Source organism: Terrapene carolina, unplaced genomic scaffold (assembly GCF_002925995.2).
Source record: "Terrapene carolina triunguis isolate 2854851 unplaced genomic scaffold, T_m_triunguis-2.0 Scaffold58, whole genome shotgun sequence".
Lineage (NCBI taxonomy): Eukaryota > Metazoa > Chordata > Testudines > Emydidae > Terrapene > Terrapene triunguis.
Window position 1 is genome coordinate 112,885,495 of NW_020664409.1, and position 16,313 is coordinate 112,901,807.

The window sequence follows — 16,313 nt, forward strand, 5'->3', positions numbered from 1 at the left end:
GGATACGACTGGGCTGCTAGAGGGAGCTGGTCCCTGTGTTACTTACGGGCGCAGTTGATAATTTGCCTCATGATGATCAGTGTCCCCACCCGTATCCTCTCGTGGTGGTTCTCCAGCTTTGGAAGTAGGAAGCCAAGCAAGCGATCAGGAAACGTACAGGCTGCAGAAGAACAAGGCCACCATTATGGACACTCTTAGCTCAGAAGCAGTCAGCAGGAAGGCCTCAGGCCAAACGCGGCCGACAGTCACCGTAGTCTGACAGGCCTGCAGCCCAGAGACTACAGGTCCCAGGAGGCAATGCTGCCTCTGGGCATGAGCTGGGGTATTCTCCTCAATTTGGTGCACTGCATGCTGGGACAGGCCCCTGCTACTGAAGGCTATGGCTTTACAGTTTGTGTTTCAAAAGCCATTCGAACACCCTCTATTCCTGCTAGCTTGGCTCACGTGGCCAGTACTCCAGTGCAGGGGCGACTCCAGGCACCAGCGCAGCAAGGGCGTGCCTGGGGCGGCAAGCCGTGGGGCGTGGTCTGCCGGTTGCTGTGAGGGCAGTAGTCAGGCCACCTTCGGTGGTGTGCCTGTGGGAGGCCCGCCGGTTCCGCAGCTTCGGCAGCAGGTACGCCGAAGGCACAGGACCAGCAGATCACCTGCAGAAACGCCACCGAATCCGCATGACTGCGGACCACCCGCAGGCATGCCTCTGAAGGCCGCCTGACTGCCATGCTTGGGGCGGCAAAAAACAGAGCCACCCCTGCTCCAGTGGAAGCTGTCTGCTGACTTGTGTGATGCCGCTGCAGTATTTTCAGTATGTCTCCCCCACTGGTTATGCACCTTCACAACCTTTGCTGAACATTCAGCAGAGTTGTCCACAAGTGGACACGCACATCCTCCTCTTCCCAAACCACCCAGCGAGTGGGTAGTTTAGAACCCAGGACCATGCAGGAGGAGGTCAGGTTACGCCTTCCAACATTCAACACCTTGCATTTGTCAAGGATGCATTGGCTGATTGGCTCAGCCCCAGGGGAACCAGCTGAAGCAAGGTGCACGGGCATAAGTCAAACGGGTCATAGGAGAAAAGAAAGGAATCAGAATTACTCCAGCCATCTCAGAACTAGTGTTGCTACTTTGCATAAAACCAGTTGAAAGCGCTGCTCAGCTGTAAGGTTTTCAAGCACACGTGCCAACGATTGGGGGGGGGGGGGGGGAAGTCATCTGACCGTGACTAGGCAGAAGTCTAGCAGGATCCTAATCAAACTACTGCTGCTTTAGTGGCAATTCCACCAGCTTCCTTTCAAGCATGAATCATTCGCAAGGGAAGCTTGCCAGAGCCGGGGCTACAGGACTCAGTCCGTACAGGAGGCAGGGCTCAGCGGTGCTAGAAATCACACCAGGGCTCTAGTAGCCAGACACAATTCAGCTAGCTCAGTCCTTCCCCAGAGCTTTCATCCAGAGGCTAGCAGACCACCTGTGCGCTAGACATCAGAGTGGAGTTCTGCTCGGAGGGGCTCCCTGGAATCCTGCCACCTCGTCTGGCTGCTGCCCTAAGAAAAACCGTCAGGGTACCTACAAAGCCAGTCTCTGTCCCCGCTATCCCTTCCAGCGTACACGGCTACGCTAGAGGGCTAACTGGCATGTGCTGCATTACTAGCCCCTGTCTGTCTCAAGAGGCAGCAGCGTCATCTGCCACCACTCCGCTAAATGGCCCTTAGGAGCTTGAGCAGTGAAACCAGAGGCCTTCAGAGAGCGATGAATTCACCACAGAGGTTGGAATCCTCAGTATCCCTGAGACACGCCACACCAGCAAACTTTCGTACTCGAGCAAAGTCAGCCCAAGGCCAAGTGTTAAATGGCCAGATCTCAGCGAGCACCTCAGTCTGGAGCGCCAGAGAGCAAATGGTGCCCTGTGATCTGCCTGGTCTCCACACGGGACAGGAGCAATCGCTTTCACCAAGCCGGACGCCAGGTGGGACAGTGGGAATGAGAAACTAGTCTGTCCCGTTTCCCCACCCCCCCAGAACTGAAGTCTGCCAAACCCTACTGGACACCAGACAAGGGGAGAAACTGGTTTTCTGCCTTCCCCCCGACACAGCCAGATCTCAGGACTGTGCACTCACCAGGTGGAACTCAAGCCTTCCTGAACGGGCCAGGAGACTGGCTTAGAGGGGGTCGGGAAAGCCCCTTTCCCACAAATGCTGACCACGGACCATGAGAGTTTGCTGTTACTAGGATGGGCACTTCCACAGAGAGGCAGAGAATTTCCGCAGATTTCAAACCCACACACACTGCCGTAGACAGGCAGGAGGTAAGTCCCAGCGAGAGTCCATAGGGGACTCGGCCTTCACCCCTCAGCCCCCTGCAGCCCTTACCAAGGACAGTGAAGCATCGAAGGACCTCGTTGTGGTTTTTTAAACTCAGGGGGACGGAGGACTCCACCGGGGCACAAATCTGTGGGAGAGAAACAGTCAAATCAATGAGAGCCGGGCAGCACCTGACGTTCAGCCCCTATACCAAACCCTTTCAGCTTGAGTTCTGCTCGCAGGCACCGAGTCCACACTCACAGCTGGACATGGCCAATGGAAGAGCCCAGCATTTCACAGTCCCGGAATCCATGCCACGTGCTGCATGTGATGCTCCCAGAGCACTCTGAACATTTGATGATTGTGAAGTAGCCTGGAGAAGCTGCGCGCACCTGCTGGCACAGACCTTAGCTCTCTTCGGTCATTCAGTGCTAGCAGAGTGCATGGGTTCCAGAGACAAGCTGGGGGGGCAAGGGGGGTGCAGTGGCCTTGGTATATGGGATCAGCTAGCTTGTGGGTTTGGAGCTGCTACGCATTTCCATTTCATGTGTAGTTTAACAAGATCAGAGCACGATCTATTTCCTTTGCAAGTCATTGCAGACTCCCTTCTTTTAAATACTAAAAATTGCTCTTTGCAGACTGCTCTAATACGCAGTTTATCTGGGGACCCCCTCCCCATCTGCTCCCTCTCCAGCTTGCAGACAGGACATATTTCCTACTGGCATACCGAAGCAAGCTGCTCAGTGTCTGTACTTGTGCCAGAAAGATCCTGGCTCTTCAGGTCTTTTTGGCTGATACTATTGTATAACTGTATTGGTTAAAATCCGGGACTCCACTCTCCACATCTGATCCCGATAACAAGCGCTTGTGAGCGGCCAGGCTGGGTCAGACCAATGGTCCAATCTAGCCCAGTGTCCTGTCTTCCGACAGCGGCTGGTGCCAGGTGCCCCAGACGGAACGAGCAGAACAGGGAATCAAGTGATCCATCCCTGTCGGACATTCCCAGCTTCTGGCAAAGAGAGGCTAGACACTCAGAGCAAGTGTTACATCCCTGCCCATCCTGGCTAATAGCCATTGATAGTTTGGGGCATGGGTCACTGGCTGGAGGATTCTCTGCAACTTGAAGTCTTTAAACCATGATTTGAGGACTTCAACAGCTCAGACATAGGTTAGGGGTTTATTATAGGAGTGGGTGGGTGAGATTCTGTGGCCTGCGTTGTGCAGGAGGTCAGACTAGACCAGGGGTAGGCAACCTATGGCACGCATGCCAAAGGCGGCACGCGAGCTGATTTTCAGTGGCACTCGCTGCCTGGGTCCTGGCCACCGGTCCGGGGGGCTCTGCATTTTAATTTAATTTTAAATGAAGCTTCTTAAACATTTTAAAAACCTTATTTACTTTACATACAACAATAGTTTAGTTATATATTATAGACTTAGAGAAAGAGACCTTCTAAAAACATTAAAATGTATGACTGGCACGCGAAACCTTAAATCAGAGTGAATAAATGATGACTTGGCACATCACTTCTGAAAGGTTGCCAACCCCTGGACTAGATGATCATAATGGTCCCTTCTGACCTTAAAGTCTAGGACAGAACTAGATAAGTTCCTGGAGGACAGGTCCTTTTTTTAACCCTGTTATAGTTTTGGCCTTCACAATATCCCCTGGTAACGACTTCCACAGGTTGACTATGCATTGTGTGAAGAAATACTCTTTTGTTTTAAACCTGCTGCCTATTAATTTCATTGGGTGATCCCCAGTTCTTGTGTTATGAGAAGGAGTAAACAACACTTCCTTATTCACTATAGACCTCTATCACATCCCCCCTTAGCCATCTCTTTTCCAAGCTGAAAAGTCTCAGTCTTATTAATCTCTCCTCATATGGCAGCCGTTCCATACCCCTAATCATTTTTGTTGCCCTTCGCGTTTCCAATTCCAATGTATCTTTTTTGAGATGGGGCGACCACATCTGCACACAGTATTCAAGATGTGGGCGTACCATGGATTTATATAGAGGTATTACGATATTTTCTGTCTGATTCTCTATCCCTTTCCTAAGGATTCCCAGCATTCTGTTACCTTGTTTGACTGCTGCTGCACATTGAGTGGATGTTTTCAGAGAACTATCCACAATGACTCCAAGATCTCTTTCCTGAGTGGTAACAGCTAATTTAGACCCCATCATTTTATAGGTATAGTTGTATATAGAGTACTATTTCATTAGCATACAGTCTGCATAGGATTGGCATCCATTATCTTATAGTCTTATTTTGTCTGTTAAAAAGTTTGTTTTCTACACGCAGGTCTCACCACCTTCAGTTCCTCTGCTATAGTCACAGGCCTGCTGTCTGACTAGCACATCCGGTAAAACGGGTGTTTTTAGGTACCTTAGTGCAGCTAGCGTTAGACGTGGGGGTTTAGCATTTGAACAGCATTTGTTTATCAGTGTGACGGGCTCTCATATCAGAAACTCCAGCTGGGAGCCTGGGCAAAGCAGTGGTGGAGGAAGGGCACTGAAGAGCACACGTCAGTGCCTTGTGTATTGCCCATCCCCCAGCCATGTGGAGCCCAGGGCACCTGATCTTTCAGGCCCCAAAGGAAAGAAAATTAAATATTAGCTTAAAAATACATTAATGTGATTTAAAAAGGGGGCTACCCCATAGACTGAGGCCATCTGATCAAGGGGCTCAACTCCCTCCCCCACGTATGGTTTGGCGAATGAATTCCGCAGCCATAGGCTGGCCCAACCTAGCCCAGGCCAGGCTGAAGAGGAGCAGGGAGTGGGGGGGTTATCCCTCAGCTCCTGTAGATTCAGGCACCCATAGCCAGGCGTGGGCTGGGGAACAGGAACAAATCACAAGTCAGCCCCCGGACATCACGGGGGGCCACACGGGGAGGCTGAGTGCACCCCTCTGACAAGGCAGCAGAAGCAGCTCTAGGGGTTCACCGAAGTTTCTGCTTTCGACCCAGCGACCAGGCCTGGAGTTAGAGTAAGTCTGGGCAAGTGGCTGGATTCAAACCCAGAATCCCAGTTCTTTCCCAGGCGATTCACCCTCCTTCACAAAGCGGAGCCGTACATGCACTTCTCAGCGCTACAACGGCATTACCCCATTGGAGACCAGCGGCTCACGTCAATCCACTCAGCAGCACCAGAGTCGTTTGCTCGAGCAGAAAAGCAAGTCAAACCAAGGGCGGTCTGCACTTTGCCCATGGTTATCCCTGCAGAGCCCCCTCCATTAGGGCAGCACAAACACGCCTCCAGCTGGTTGGGAGAGTCACCGGACTCAGACCTCCCTAGAGCACCTGGCTCCGCTCCACAGCCATCGCTTGTCCTTCAGGAGTTCGGAAGCACCTCCCACCACCCCCCCGGCTCATTTCAAGCAGTTCTCTCCAGGCCACGTCATTTAGCTCTAGGGCCGAGTCTCCAGCGAGAGAAACAGGGTCTGTGCTTTTAGAAAGGACCACGACACGTGGGAGCAGCGTCAGACAGAACTCTGCCAGTCCAAGCACAAGACAGGGTTAGGGCAGGGTGACCAAGTGCAGCCCAAACCATTTACCTAGTGGCAACGTCCTGACAAAGTCCCTGCCCTGAGGGGCGTAGTCTAGGCGCTAGACACTGAAGGAGGGATGCATAGGAATGGAAGAGGGTTTAGTGCTTTTCCCCCTAAAGTTATAAACACCTGGTGCCATGAACAACCTCGGCATTAACAGAGTAGCTGCTCATAGGGACAGGTCATCAGCACAGATCAGGGCCTGCTCCTAGCACCTGATTCAAGTGGTGGCTTGGCTGCATGCCAAGGAAAGAACATTCCATGGGCTATAACTCCACACGGGAGAGCTGGACACCTGTGATCTACTCTAGGTGATGCAACCGGAGTGTGGCTGAAGCAGCCCAAGAGCACCCTTTCCAGCTAAGGCAGGGGTGGGCAAACTTTTTGGCCGGAGGGCCACATCTGGGTGGAGAAATTGTACGCAGGGCCATTAATGTAGGGCTGGGGCGCGGAGTTCAGGGCAGGGGGTTGGGGTGCAGGAAGGGGCTCAGGGCAAGGGGTTGGTGCAGGAGGGGTGCAGGGTGCGGCAGGGGGCTCAAGGCAGGGGGTTGGGGTGCAGGAGGGGTTCAGGGTGTGGGCTCCAGCCCGGCACTGCTTACCTTGAGTGGTACCAGGGTGGCAGCGGGGCTAAGGCAGGCTCCCTGCCTGCCCTGGGCCCACGCCGCTCCCGGAAGTGGCCAGTATGTCTGGCAGTGGCTCCTGAGGGTAGGGTGGGGTAGGGTATGCGGCTCTGCCGCACGCTGCCCTCGCCTGTGGATACTACCCCAGAACTCCCATTGGCTGCGGTTCCCCCTTCCCAGCCAATGGGAACTGCGGGGGGCGGTGCCTGCAGGCGAGGGCAGCGCAGGGAGCCCTCTGCCCCCACTCCCCCAGGGACGTGGTGCCGACCGCTTCCGGGAGCAGCATGGGGCCAGGGCAGGCAGGGAGCCTGCCTTAGCCCCGCTGCGCCATGGGGCTGGCAATCCCGCAGGCTGGACTGAAAGCCCCGAGGGGCCGGATCCAGCCCACGGGCCATAGTTTGCCCTCCCCTGTGCTAAGGGCTTGGAGGGGAGGGAGCGTTTGTCGAGATTAGATACTCGGGGACATTAAAAAGCTGCAATAGGAATAAGCTCATTTAGCAGCCTGCAAGAGAAAACTGGTTGCTGGTGGGGAAGCACTTGGAATCTTCAGCCAAGTCCACGACAGCTGTCCCAGAGGTCCGTAGTCTGGACAATCCTAGGCAATGCAAACCTACCCCTAGGTGCATCCAACAAGGAACGCTCCCAGTCAGTTACAGACTCCACCACGGGAAGCCAGTGACCTCCCACCTTTCCAACCTCAAAAGAACAATGCACGACTCCCCCCCCCCCGCCCACCTACCAAGGTCTGGCACCCCACCCAGAAAGATCCCAAACACACCACACACAAAAGATGGAGCCAACAGTCCTGCCCTACTAGGATGAAGGTGAAACCTCAGTTCCTGTATATGCTACTGAGAAACCATGGACAACTGGTGCTTAACAGTTACAGGATTAATCTAGAGGTTGGTGCCAGACCACCCCTGTAGGACTCCCACATGAATAAGATGCTCCTGGGATTATTAGCAGTACTTGGTGCTGCTCATGCCTAGTTTTCAACCTTTCAAGGGTTTGTCTTTTCTCCACGTGTTTGTGGATTCTGCCTTTACTGCTTCACTGAGAGTGGGGTGTGACCCTTGTTCAGGACAGCTGGGGCAGGAGAGCCAACAGCGTCTGATGCTGCTAGCAAGGGACTGGCTCCTCCTCTCCCCTGCCAGGGTAAGGGCCATCAGGGAAGGAGCTCTCTGCTAGCAGGAGCAGCTCAGGGCAGCTAGGAGGCACCAAGCCAACTTTCTCTCTACCAGAGAAACGTGCTCTTTGTTCCTCGGCAGCTCGCCCTGAACTGTGCTGGTAGCAGCAGCTGCTCCTTCCAAATACCTCTCGCCCCTTCTGGAACGTGCACAGGCTGGCCAGCCTGGCCCCTGCCCTCAAACCAGAAATATGGTCTCTGTTTAAATGGAGACATTTCTCCTGCCTCATTCCAAATTGGAGCCTGGGGGCTTTCTAGACTGGGAAGTTCCTTCTGCAAGAGGGGGGAGAGTTTCGGGTAGGAGGCCCCTAACACCCCCAGTTCTCAGCTTGATGCAGGTGGCTGCAGCGCTCGGATGGGAACTCCAGCCCCAGACTCGGGATCCCACGTGCCATTTCCTGAGACACCTCTCAGGAAGTTCTTATGAACGTCTGGGCTCACCAGCCCCCAGCCCTGCTGGCCCATCTCGATCCTTACCTGGGGATGCAGGGTGCTCAGAAGGGCATCAAGCTGCGTGTCCAGAGTGCGGCTGCCAAAGTTGACGGAAGCCTCAAGAATCTGGCACAAGCTCTGCTCAGAAAGACATTACAATGCTGCGATTAGCACGAGGAAAAGGAACCGCCGCCCCGCTGGAAATGAAAGGGTAACGACTGGGCGATCAGGAGCAGAGAGACTCCATGACCGGAGACGCTATCCCAGTGTGCGCTGAGCTAAGGGGACGGGGCTGTAGTAGAAAAACAAGTGCAAACATCATCCAGCTGCTGTGGGTAAAGCACCAAGGAGGTTTCTGGACCTCATCCATCTTCCCCCATTCTCCTGCTGCAGCCAGCCACAGAGCAGCACCTCCGCATACTGGCTGCTGCAGCCGGCAGACTACCAACCCAGCCATCGCTTCTCTGCTAACAGCACTCTGTCTTGGGAGGCTCGCCTGGAAGTCCTCCCCTTACAGGCAGCGGGAGCCAAGAACAAGCAGAGCAAGAGGAATCCAGGACAGAAGGAAATACAGTGGTCCCAGCACCAGAGTAGGACATGGGGCAGAGGGAGTGCTATACTCTGCCCCTCCCCGACAAAGAGAGGCACATGGTAGCACTAGCCGGGCCCTGGCCAATGGCAGGTTCAGCCTTTGGGGAAGAGGTATCAGAACCTGCCAATACCACACTGGCCAGCCTCAGTGGTGCCAAGCCAGAGTGTTTAGACCAGGCAGGATTTGTAACCGCATGGCTCTGGGCACGTGACACGAAGGGGAGCCTTCGAACTGCTCCTTGGCTGCCAAAGCCTGGATCGCAGTTGGACTGTGCTGGGCAGACTAGAAGGGCCTAGCAGAAAAGGAAGCGACAGGACTGTGGGTCCTCGAGGGGCACGCGGCTTGTACTGAGCACGTGCACACCCACGGGGAGCCTATCGGACAGGCAGTCTGCTCTCCTGTCCCACCCCCACCCCTGGGAGCACCCCAGTCAATGCTCCAAGGAGCACACATACATGGATTACAGGTAGCTGTGGGGGGACACAAGAGGGGGCCCCTCAGTCCCACAGGAGCAGCGTGCTGAGCCATTTACCTTGGTCACATAAAAGGCCTCCACATGCTTCTTGTAGAGAGCGAGAATTCCCGGCACCAGTCTCGGGAGCTGCTCCTCGAGCTTTTCGCTGGGCATCAGGTGACTCATGGGCCCAAGAGCCTTCACGACGGCGAGTCTCAGCTGCAGGGACAGAAACAAGCTGCAAGTGTCAGACTGCGCAGCCAGCCCGAGCCCTGTGCTGCTAGGCTGGCGCCAACACTGCCCCCACAGCAGCACGACGGGCAGAGGGGTTGGTTTGTGCTCCTCGGGTGCCGGGAGACGGTCTCAGGCGAGCCACCACGCGGACCGAGCCTGCTCCCAGGACCCAGCGAAAGGTGCAGCGGCAGTGTAAGTTTGCCCACACTGCTCCACCAACCCAAGGGCAAGGGGAGCTGGGTCTCACCGTGCATTCAAAGGAGCCATTGGCACCAGGTGCTGAGAGAGAGGGTGGATGGTGTAGCCAGGCCACCTTCCGTCACGCCCGCATACAGCTAGATGAAGCATGCCCGGTTTCTTCCTGCATAGGGTTTGGATGTTGCCTCCTCTCCCTTAGGTTCAGCTGACACCCTGACGCTAGCAAGGGGTGCACACAACTCTCCCACTCCAAGCTGCGTAACTTAGGGACGGAGTGACAACTACAGCTGTCCCAGAGGGCAAACACTGGCATGGCATTAGCGAGCAAGACAGGCGCTTTTTCAGCCAGTGTCTTTAGGGTGGGATGGTGGAGAAAGGCAAACTACAGACTCCTGCATGAGCAGTGGGAGGCCCAGTCTGACAGTGGAGATTTAGGGGGAAGGGAGAAACCCACTGCCACGCAACTGCTCAGGGCTGTAGCCACACCACGCTACCAAATGACACAGCCGCACCTTGGCCTCCCGGCTCTGCAGCCAGATGTTGAAGAGCACATCGTAGGCGTTGAAGATCTCATTGGAGAAGGTGTCTTTCCTTACAGTGGGGTCAGGCGCTTTATCCAAGTTCGCCAGGTATTCCTGGATGCTCTCACTGAAATGCTGCAGAGCTACAAGACACAGATTTACTTACATTTAGATCGATATCACACACACACACACACACACACACACAGTTAAAGTTAACAGCAGGCTTTCGACTGAGGTCTGAGATGCTGCTGCTGTTTGAGCAATATCCAGCGTCCAGGTGCTGGAGCAATTCCCCTGTAACACTTGATTAGCAGAACCACCCCAGACCTCCAGCACTGAAGGCGTAGCCCGTAGGAGAGGTCTGCAGCGGTCACAAGTCGACAGGATGCTTTTACTGGCCTGCTCCTGTGCTTTAAGGCCTGGATTTAAGACCTTTAGTCCCCATTTCGGTGCAACAGCTCCTGACAACTGGCATCTCGAGTCCGAAGCGGGGCCTATGTCTCGACTTCGTCCATTTGGAAAGCAAAGAGGAGACCTGGTGTTCAGGCTCTGTGCAGAACCCAACCCAGAGGGTTCCCCTGCAGAGTGGATCCTCCTCATCGTTTGGATCAGTCTTTGACTAATCAATAGGTCTGACCAGCAGGTGGCTGGTAAAGTTTCCTACTCAAATACACGAGGGGTGGGCAAGAAACGTTGTGCCGAGCAGAAAGGAGAGACTGCACACAAGGCAGGTGACGGTGTGGGAGAAGCACACCCTGGTCTAGGACGGGAAAGAACAGGGGAAGAGGGGGGTTGTTTTTAAACATTAAATTAACCACGCTAGCTAGACTGACAGGCTACTACAGCAGCCGTGGCCCACAACCTCCTCCTTCCTTTAAGATGAGGGGCCAGGCTGGCACAGGTTCTCTCCCAGCTGATTCATTTACTCCAGGGGTTCTCAAACTGGGGGTCAGGACCCTCAGAGGGTCACGAGGTTATTACATGGGGGGGGTCGCGAGCTGTCAGCCTCCACCCCAAACCCTGCTTTGCCTCCAGCATTTATAATGGTGTTAAACATATAATAAAGTGTTTTTCATTTATTCGGGGGGGGGGGTCGCACTCAGAGGCTTGCTGTGTGAAAGGGGTCACAAGGACAAACGTTTGAGAACCGCTGGGTTACTCCTTGGGCCAGCCATGCAGTTTTTTCAAGTCCTGCCTTCCTATTTTCAGGGAAAAATCGGGATTTTCAGGTTAGCACAGAAGGGCCCAGACTGTTCACCATGGGATTTCCAGGAGCGCGTCTCCAGTGTGGGGTGCAGAGCTACCCTCTCCATTCCTCACTTTGGATGCCCGTATTTAGTGTCCCCTCCAGCTTCCCTGGCACTGCAACGGAGGAGACTTCTGCCAAATGGGAGCCATTCGGGCATTTTAATCAGTGCCAATGGAGAGTTTGGTGAATTTTGAGGGCTTGCACTTGCTGCCTTCATATCCTTTTACACACCCAACTCCAACACGAACATCCCAAATTCATCATTGGAGTTGAAGGAAGAACATGCTTCCCACCCTGGGGCCCGCTGCTGCCAGAGTCCCTATAACACAGCCGAGGCCCCGGCATGCTGCAGCACAGGGAAATTGATCTGCGCTTACCTGAAAGTTTCCTTTTCTTACAGTACTAAGGTCCACAGAGCCAGCCTGCCCTGGCACACAGGGTACATCTACACTGCCCACTCAGCCCAGACGGACTCTGATTTGAGCCCAAGCCCTTCTTCCATCCACTCACAAAGCCGTCTGACTCAGGTGAGCAAGTGCTCAGGACCAGAGTCCTAGCTGGGGAGAGGGTCAGAGCCATAGTCACTGTGACCCTGGGCCAAGCCCTGTCGTACTGCAGTGCGAATGGCGCTCAAGCCCCAGACCCAAGTCAGAAGGGCTGCATAGTGCAGCATAAGCACGGCTGGGAGACCCCGGACCAACAATCGCAGTGCGGATGCCCAAGTGCAGGCTTGGGAACTTCACGTCCACAAGCCAGAGACCCGGGTTTACAATGCAACGCTGACAGCCAGAGGAGAGACGGAAATGGACATGCAAAGACTGAGGTCTGGTTCACTAGGGGAAGTGATGCCCAGTCTCTGCCATGGAGAAACTGGTTGGGCTTTTTCTGGGGTTCAGGAAAATGGAATGTGAAGGATCCTGGCTGAGGAAGTGGTCTCAGCTGGAGGGACCTCGTGGGGGTGGGGCATTCACGGTCTGCCAGGTCCTGTTCTGCCCCAAGCTGCATGCAGGGATCTGCAGCCATTGTAACAGCTGTGTGGCCTTTAGCATGATGAAGATAGAAAGATGCAGCTACAGCCGCCCAGGCTCTGCTCCCTGCAGCCTCCTTCCCATCACTACTCACCAGGCGATTTGCAGGGAGGGCACCCACAACCAGCTACCCTTGGACATTAGCAACCCCAAGTCTCTTCAAACTAGTCCCCTGGCTTCTGGTTCCCAGTTGTTTAGCTTTTAGCTCCATTTCTAGGCATCATCCGCCCCCAGTGTGCTGGGCCTTCCAGCCCTGACCCAGGGCAAAGCCCCTTTGCCCATGCTGCCCCTCACGCTTGGGAGGAGCTCTCCATAAATATCCACAAAGCTACCTCACCCTCTGCCTCAATGGCTACAAAAACCGTGACAAGGGTCAGGCCTCTGGTGCAGAGAGGCCTCTGCATGCCATGCGGGCCAGTACTGTCTCCTTGGATCCAGGCCGAGATGGAAGGGTAAGACACCGGATGTACTCCCATGTATGCTGTTTGGGGCAGGGGCCATTTCTGTTCTGTTTGTACAGCACCTGGCACCAGGGAGTCCTCAGCCCTGACGAAGGTGCTACGGTAGAGTATACACCATGCATCAAAGTAGTCCCACTAAGCCAGTCAATGGGGCAAGCACAGGCTTAAATCAAGCACCTGCTTAAGTGCTTTGCTGGCCCAGCCCCTGGGAGCGCCCAGCCCCTTGCGTACGACAAAGGCCGTGTTCTCTGAGGAATGAGCACAGGACAGGGAATCAAGAATGCCCAAGGGGTGCTCCGTGCCTTGATGCCAACTCACTGCCCTTTGCCTAGTCACTGCCCATGTGCTGCAGCTGCCCTGAGGAAACGGGGAGACTGAATGACCTTCTGCAGAGAGGGGGAAACGAGCGGTCATGGTTTGTAAGACACTGAAGATATTTAGCACTCAGTGCTGCATGGTAACACTAGACGAGAGTGTCATTCTACTGGAAAGACAAGCTGAATGCATTAGAATCAACTTCTTCCTGGCGGACTCAGTGGTGACTAGCCAGCAACTGCAACCCTGCAATGCCATCGACAGCACCGACTCGAGCACCAAATTGCTGGCTGAGTGAGGCACACGAGGGATATTTAAACGAGCTTCACATACAACTACAAATATTTTTCCTCCTCACAGAAGAAGTTTTACTCTAACTCCTTGGGAAACCTGCAATGATGCATGAAAGTTGTTTGACAATTTCCATTATGCTTCAAACCGTTCAGTGCATCAGCATTCACTTTCAGTGGAGTCCACTGGATTGTGTCAGTCAGCACCAGAGAGAGATTCTGATCACTGCATTCGAGCAAACCCAGAGTCTCTCGATCTCGCTGTGTTATTCCAGCAACAAGAGCTAGTTTCCCAGACTAGATGTGCTGCAGAGCGTGGGCACAGAAATCTCTCCCCTGCAGCTTGAGGGCCATTCAAAAGGTTCTGCCTGACTCCATTTGTTCCCAATGCAGAGCTGCCCCAGCACGGCCCCTGCGTTCAGACAGCAGCAGGTGGGGATGGGCTGTGGCCAAAGAGGCTGCTCGCCCAGCAGGGTTGAGAGCAAAGCCGCTGCATCTGGCAAAGCCTTTGAGAGGAGAACGGTGCTCGCACAGACCTGCCCTTCTCGTCTCAGCTGGCTGATAAAGGAAGCCACAAGTTTAGCGCATCCTCTACTGGGATATTTGAGATGACCATGTCACCGCCAGGTTCCTGGGACGACTACGGGACTCTGTCTTGGGCTGTAAGACAGTAACACAATAGCCCAGTAAAGCCTAACGGGGGCAGGTGGTTACAAAGCGACTAACTCACCAGCCAGAGACACATCAAATTTGACCCAGTGTGCCAGACGACCAACAGAACGCAGGCCCAAAGCCTGCTCTCGGCTGCGTGGGCAGCTCCAGCTGGCGTCAAAAGGGAGACCCAGCATAGGCGTCAGCTACAGCTCACAAGCACGAAAAGCTCAGCTCATCTGGTGGCCAGACCCAGATTTTCTGACCCCCCTCCCCCCAGCTCTAGGCTCACGTTTTCCACTCTGGCCCAGCCACTTCACATAAAGTTTAACGAGTGTCACTGAGCGGAGGCTGTGGGCGAACTCCCCGAGATGTTCAATTCTGTACATCTTCAGTAAATTTCACTCTAGAGGCAAAAATGTCACTGAAAGCCAAGGACACTCGGTCTCCTGCCTCTGACAGCAGTTTTGAGACCAGTGAGCTCACTGTACAGTACCAGCCCCCCCTCCAGGAAGCTTCTAGGTAGTAAGCTCTTTGGGGAAGGACCCAGGTTTTCTAAAGTAAAGTAGAGTACTTTGCCCATTTTAGGTGCAGAGATAATCGGCAGAAAGGAAGTGCTAGAAAATCCCAGCACAGCGATTACTTTGTTCAGAACTGTGACCAGGTAAAGGCCGGAGTTTAGTTCATGCTCCTTGAGGGATGGGGAGAAACAGGAGGGTTCCTAGGCCTGCTGGAAGTAGATTTGGGGAGAAGATGCAGCAGTGATGCTGCCACAGTTTTGAGATTAGGATCGATCCATCAAGCTTTCATTCAAGTTTTCCCCCCTCAGTTGGCAAAAGGGGACATTCTCACCCCCTACAAAGCTATTTTAGTCCTCTGTGACTTGCCTCCCACCTCAAATTCATCACCCCGCCACCACTCACATCCTTGCCCAATGGGCTTCCGCACTGCCCCCAGCTAGGAGAGAGTTCAGACTCCTTGTCCACTGCCCTCGGTCCACCAACGGTTACATTTTCTGCAACACAGAGACCACGTCCCGAACCAAAGATCCCACTGCTCCCTCCTCACCCATTTTATAGGGCACTGAACAGGCAAGAGGGAGGAACTGACCTGGGTTAGAGTCAAGCCAGTGCCCTAGAAATGAAAGGCTCGGCAGCCATCTCCCAAAGCTAATACTGCAGGTCTGCTCTGAAACAACCCCCCCGGCCTCTGGGCTGAGTCTTTCCTCCACAGAATGAGGGGAGTTCCTTTACAGTGAAAGCTAAGGGAGATACAGCTCCCAAAGACAACCCTTCAGAAGCCAGCACAGCCTCCGTAAAAAGGAGCAAGCCACCTTACCATAGCAAAACACAGACTTCATGTGGTCCTGTTTGGCCATTCCCAGCATTGGCAGCATGGTCCCAAGGATGGAATTTAAGAAAGGCACCATCCCAAACACTGTAAGGGAAGAAAGGAGAAAGTTAGAGTGGAGCGAGGTGAATTGAGGCCGGGATCCTGTGGAAGAAGAACAGTATACAGCCATGTAGTTACAGACGGTCTGAGAATGCGTATGTGGAGCTGATCAAATGAAGGTTGAGCAAGCAACTTGCTTTGGCATCTAACATTTGAGCCCCTGACTCTGCGGCCCTGACAATCTCATGTGGTTTGCGTGCTAGTTCTGAAACAGAAAAAGGCCAATTTGGGGATAAAAAGGAAGCTGCCAATTTCAACAGCTCAGGTACAGAGCCTACAACCCCAGAGTTATAAATGGAGTTTCAGCAGCTCCCATCCCCTCAAGTGCCTGGAGTTGTATCAGCTTAGACTGTCCCCAAGACGCAGGCATCTGACCAGCCAAGAGCCACTTACTGCCAGACATTTCATTAGCCAGCAGATCCATGTGGATAACAGCAGCTCTGGAATCTGTGGAGCCCAACAGCAGGCTTTGGACACTGGCCTATGGGACATGCCCATAAGAAATCAGGGAACTGTGGTTGAGGTTAGATTACCAGAGTGGTGGCTCTCAGCTTTCCCAGACTATTGTGCCCCTTTCAGGAGGCTGATTGGTCTTGCATACTCCAAGTTTCACCTCACTTGCAGAATCAAACATACAAGAGGGTCCCAGCACACTAGGGCTGAACAAAGGCGGGCTGTCTCCTTTTTACCATTATTATAAAACTAAATCAGCTGGACTATAAATATCGCACTTACATGTCAGCGTATAGTCTATAGAGCAGTATAAACAAGTCATTGTAGG

At 53.9% G+C, this 16,313-nt stretch overlaps 1 protein-coding gene across 2 annotated transcripts in view; it reads right to left on the reverse strand.

Moving 5' to 3' along the window:
* Positions 1-16,313, reverse strand: part of MROH1 (maestro heat like repeat family member 1) — a 94,642-nt gene that overhangs the window by 70,803 nt on the left and 7,526 nt on the right. For both annotated transcript variants that reach the window (XM_026647187.2, XM_026647180.2), the window contains exons 4-9: positions 15,419-15,517; positions 10,075-10,226; positions 9,209-9,349; positions 8,130-8,222; positions 2,364-2,442; positions 47-160 (exon numbers count right to left, since the gene is read on the reverse strand). In XM_026647187.2, coding sequence (XP_026502972.1) covers positions 47-160; positions 2,364-2,442; positions 8,130-8,222; positions 9,209-9,349; positions 10,075-10,226; positions 15,419-15,517 — 678 coding nt within the window. The remainder of the gene's footprint in view (positions 1-46; positions 161-2,363; positions 2,443-8,129; positions 8,223-9,208; positions 9,350-10,074; positions 10,227-15,418; positions 15,518-16,313) is intronic.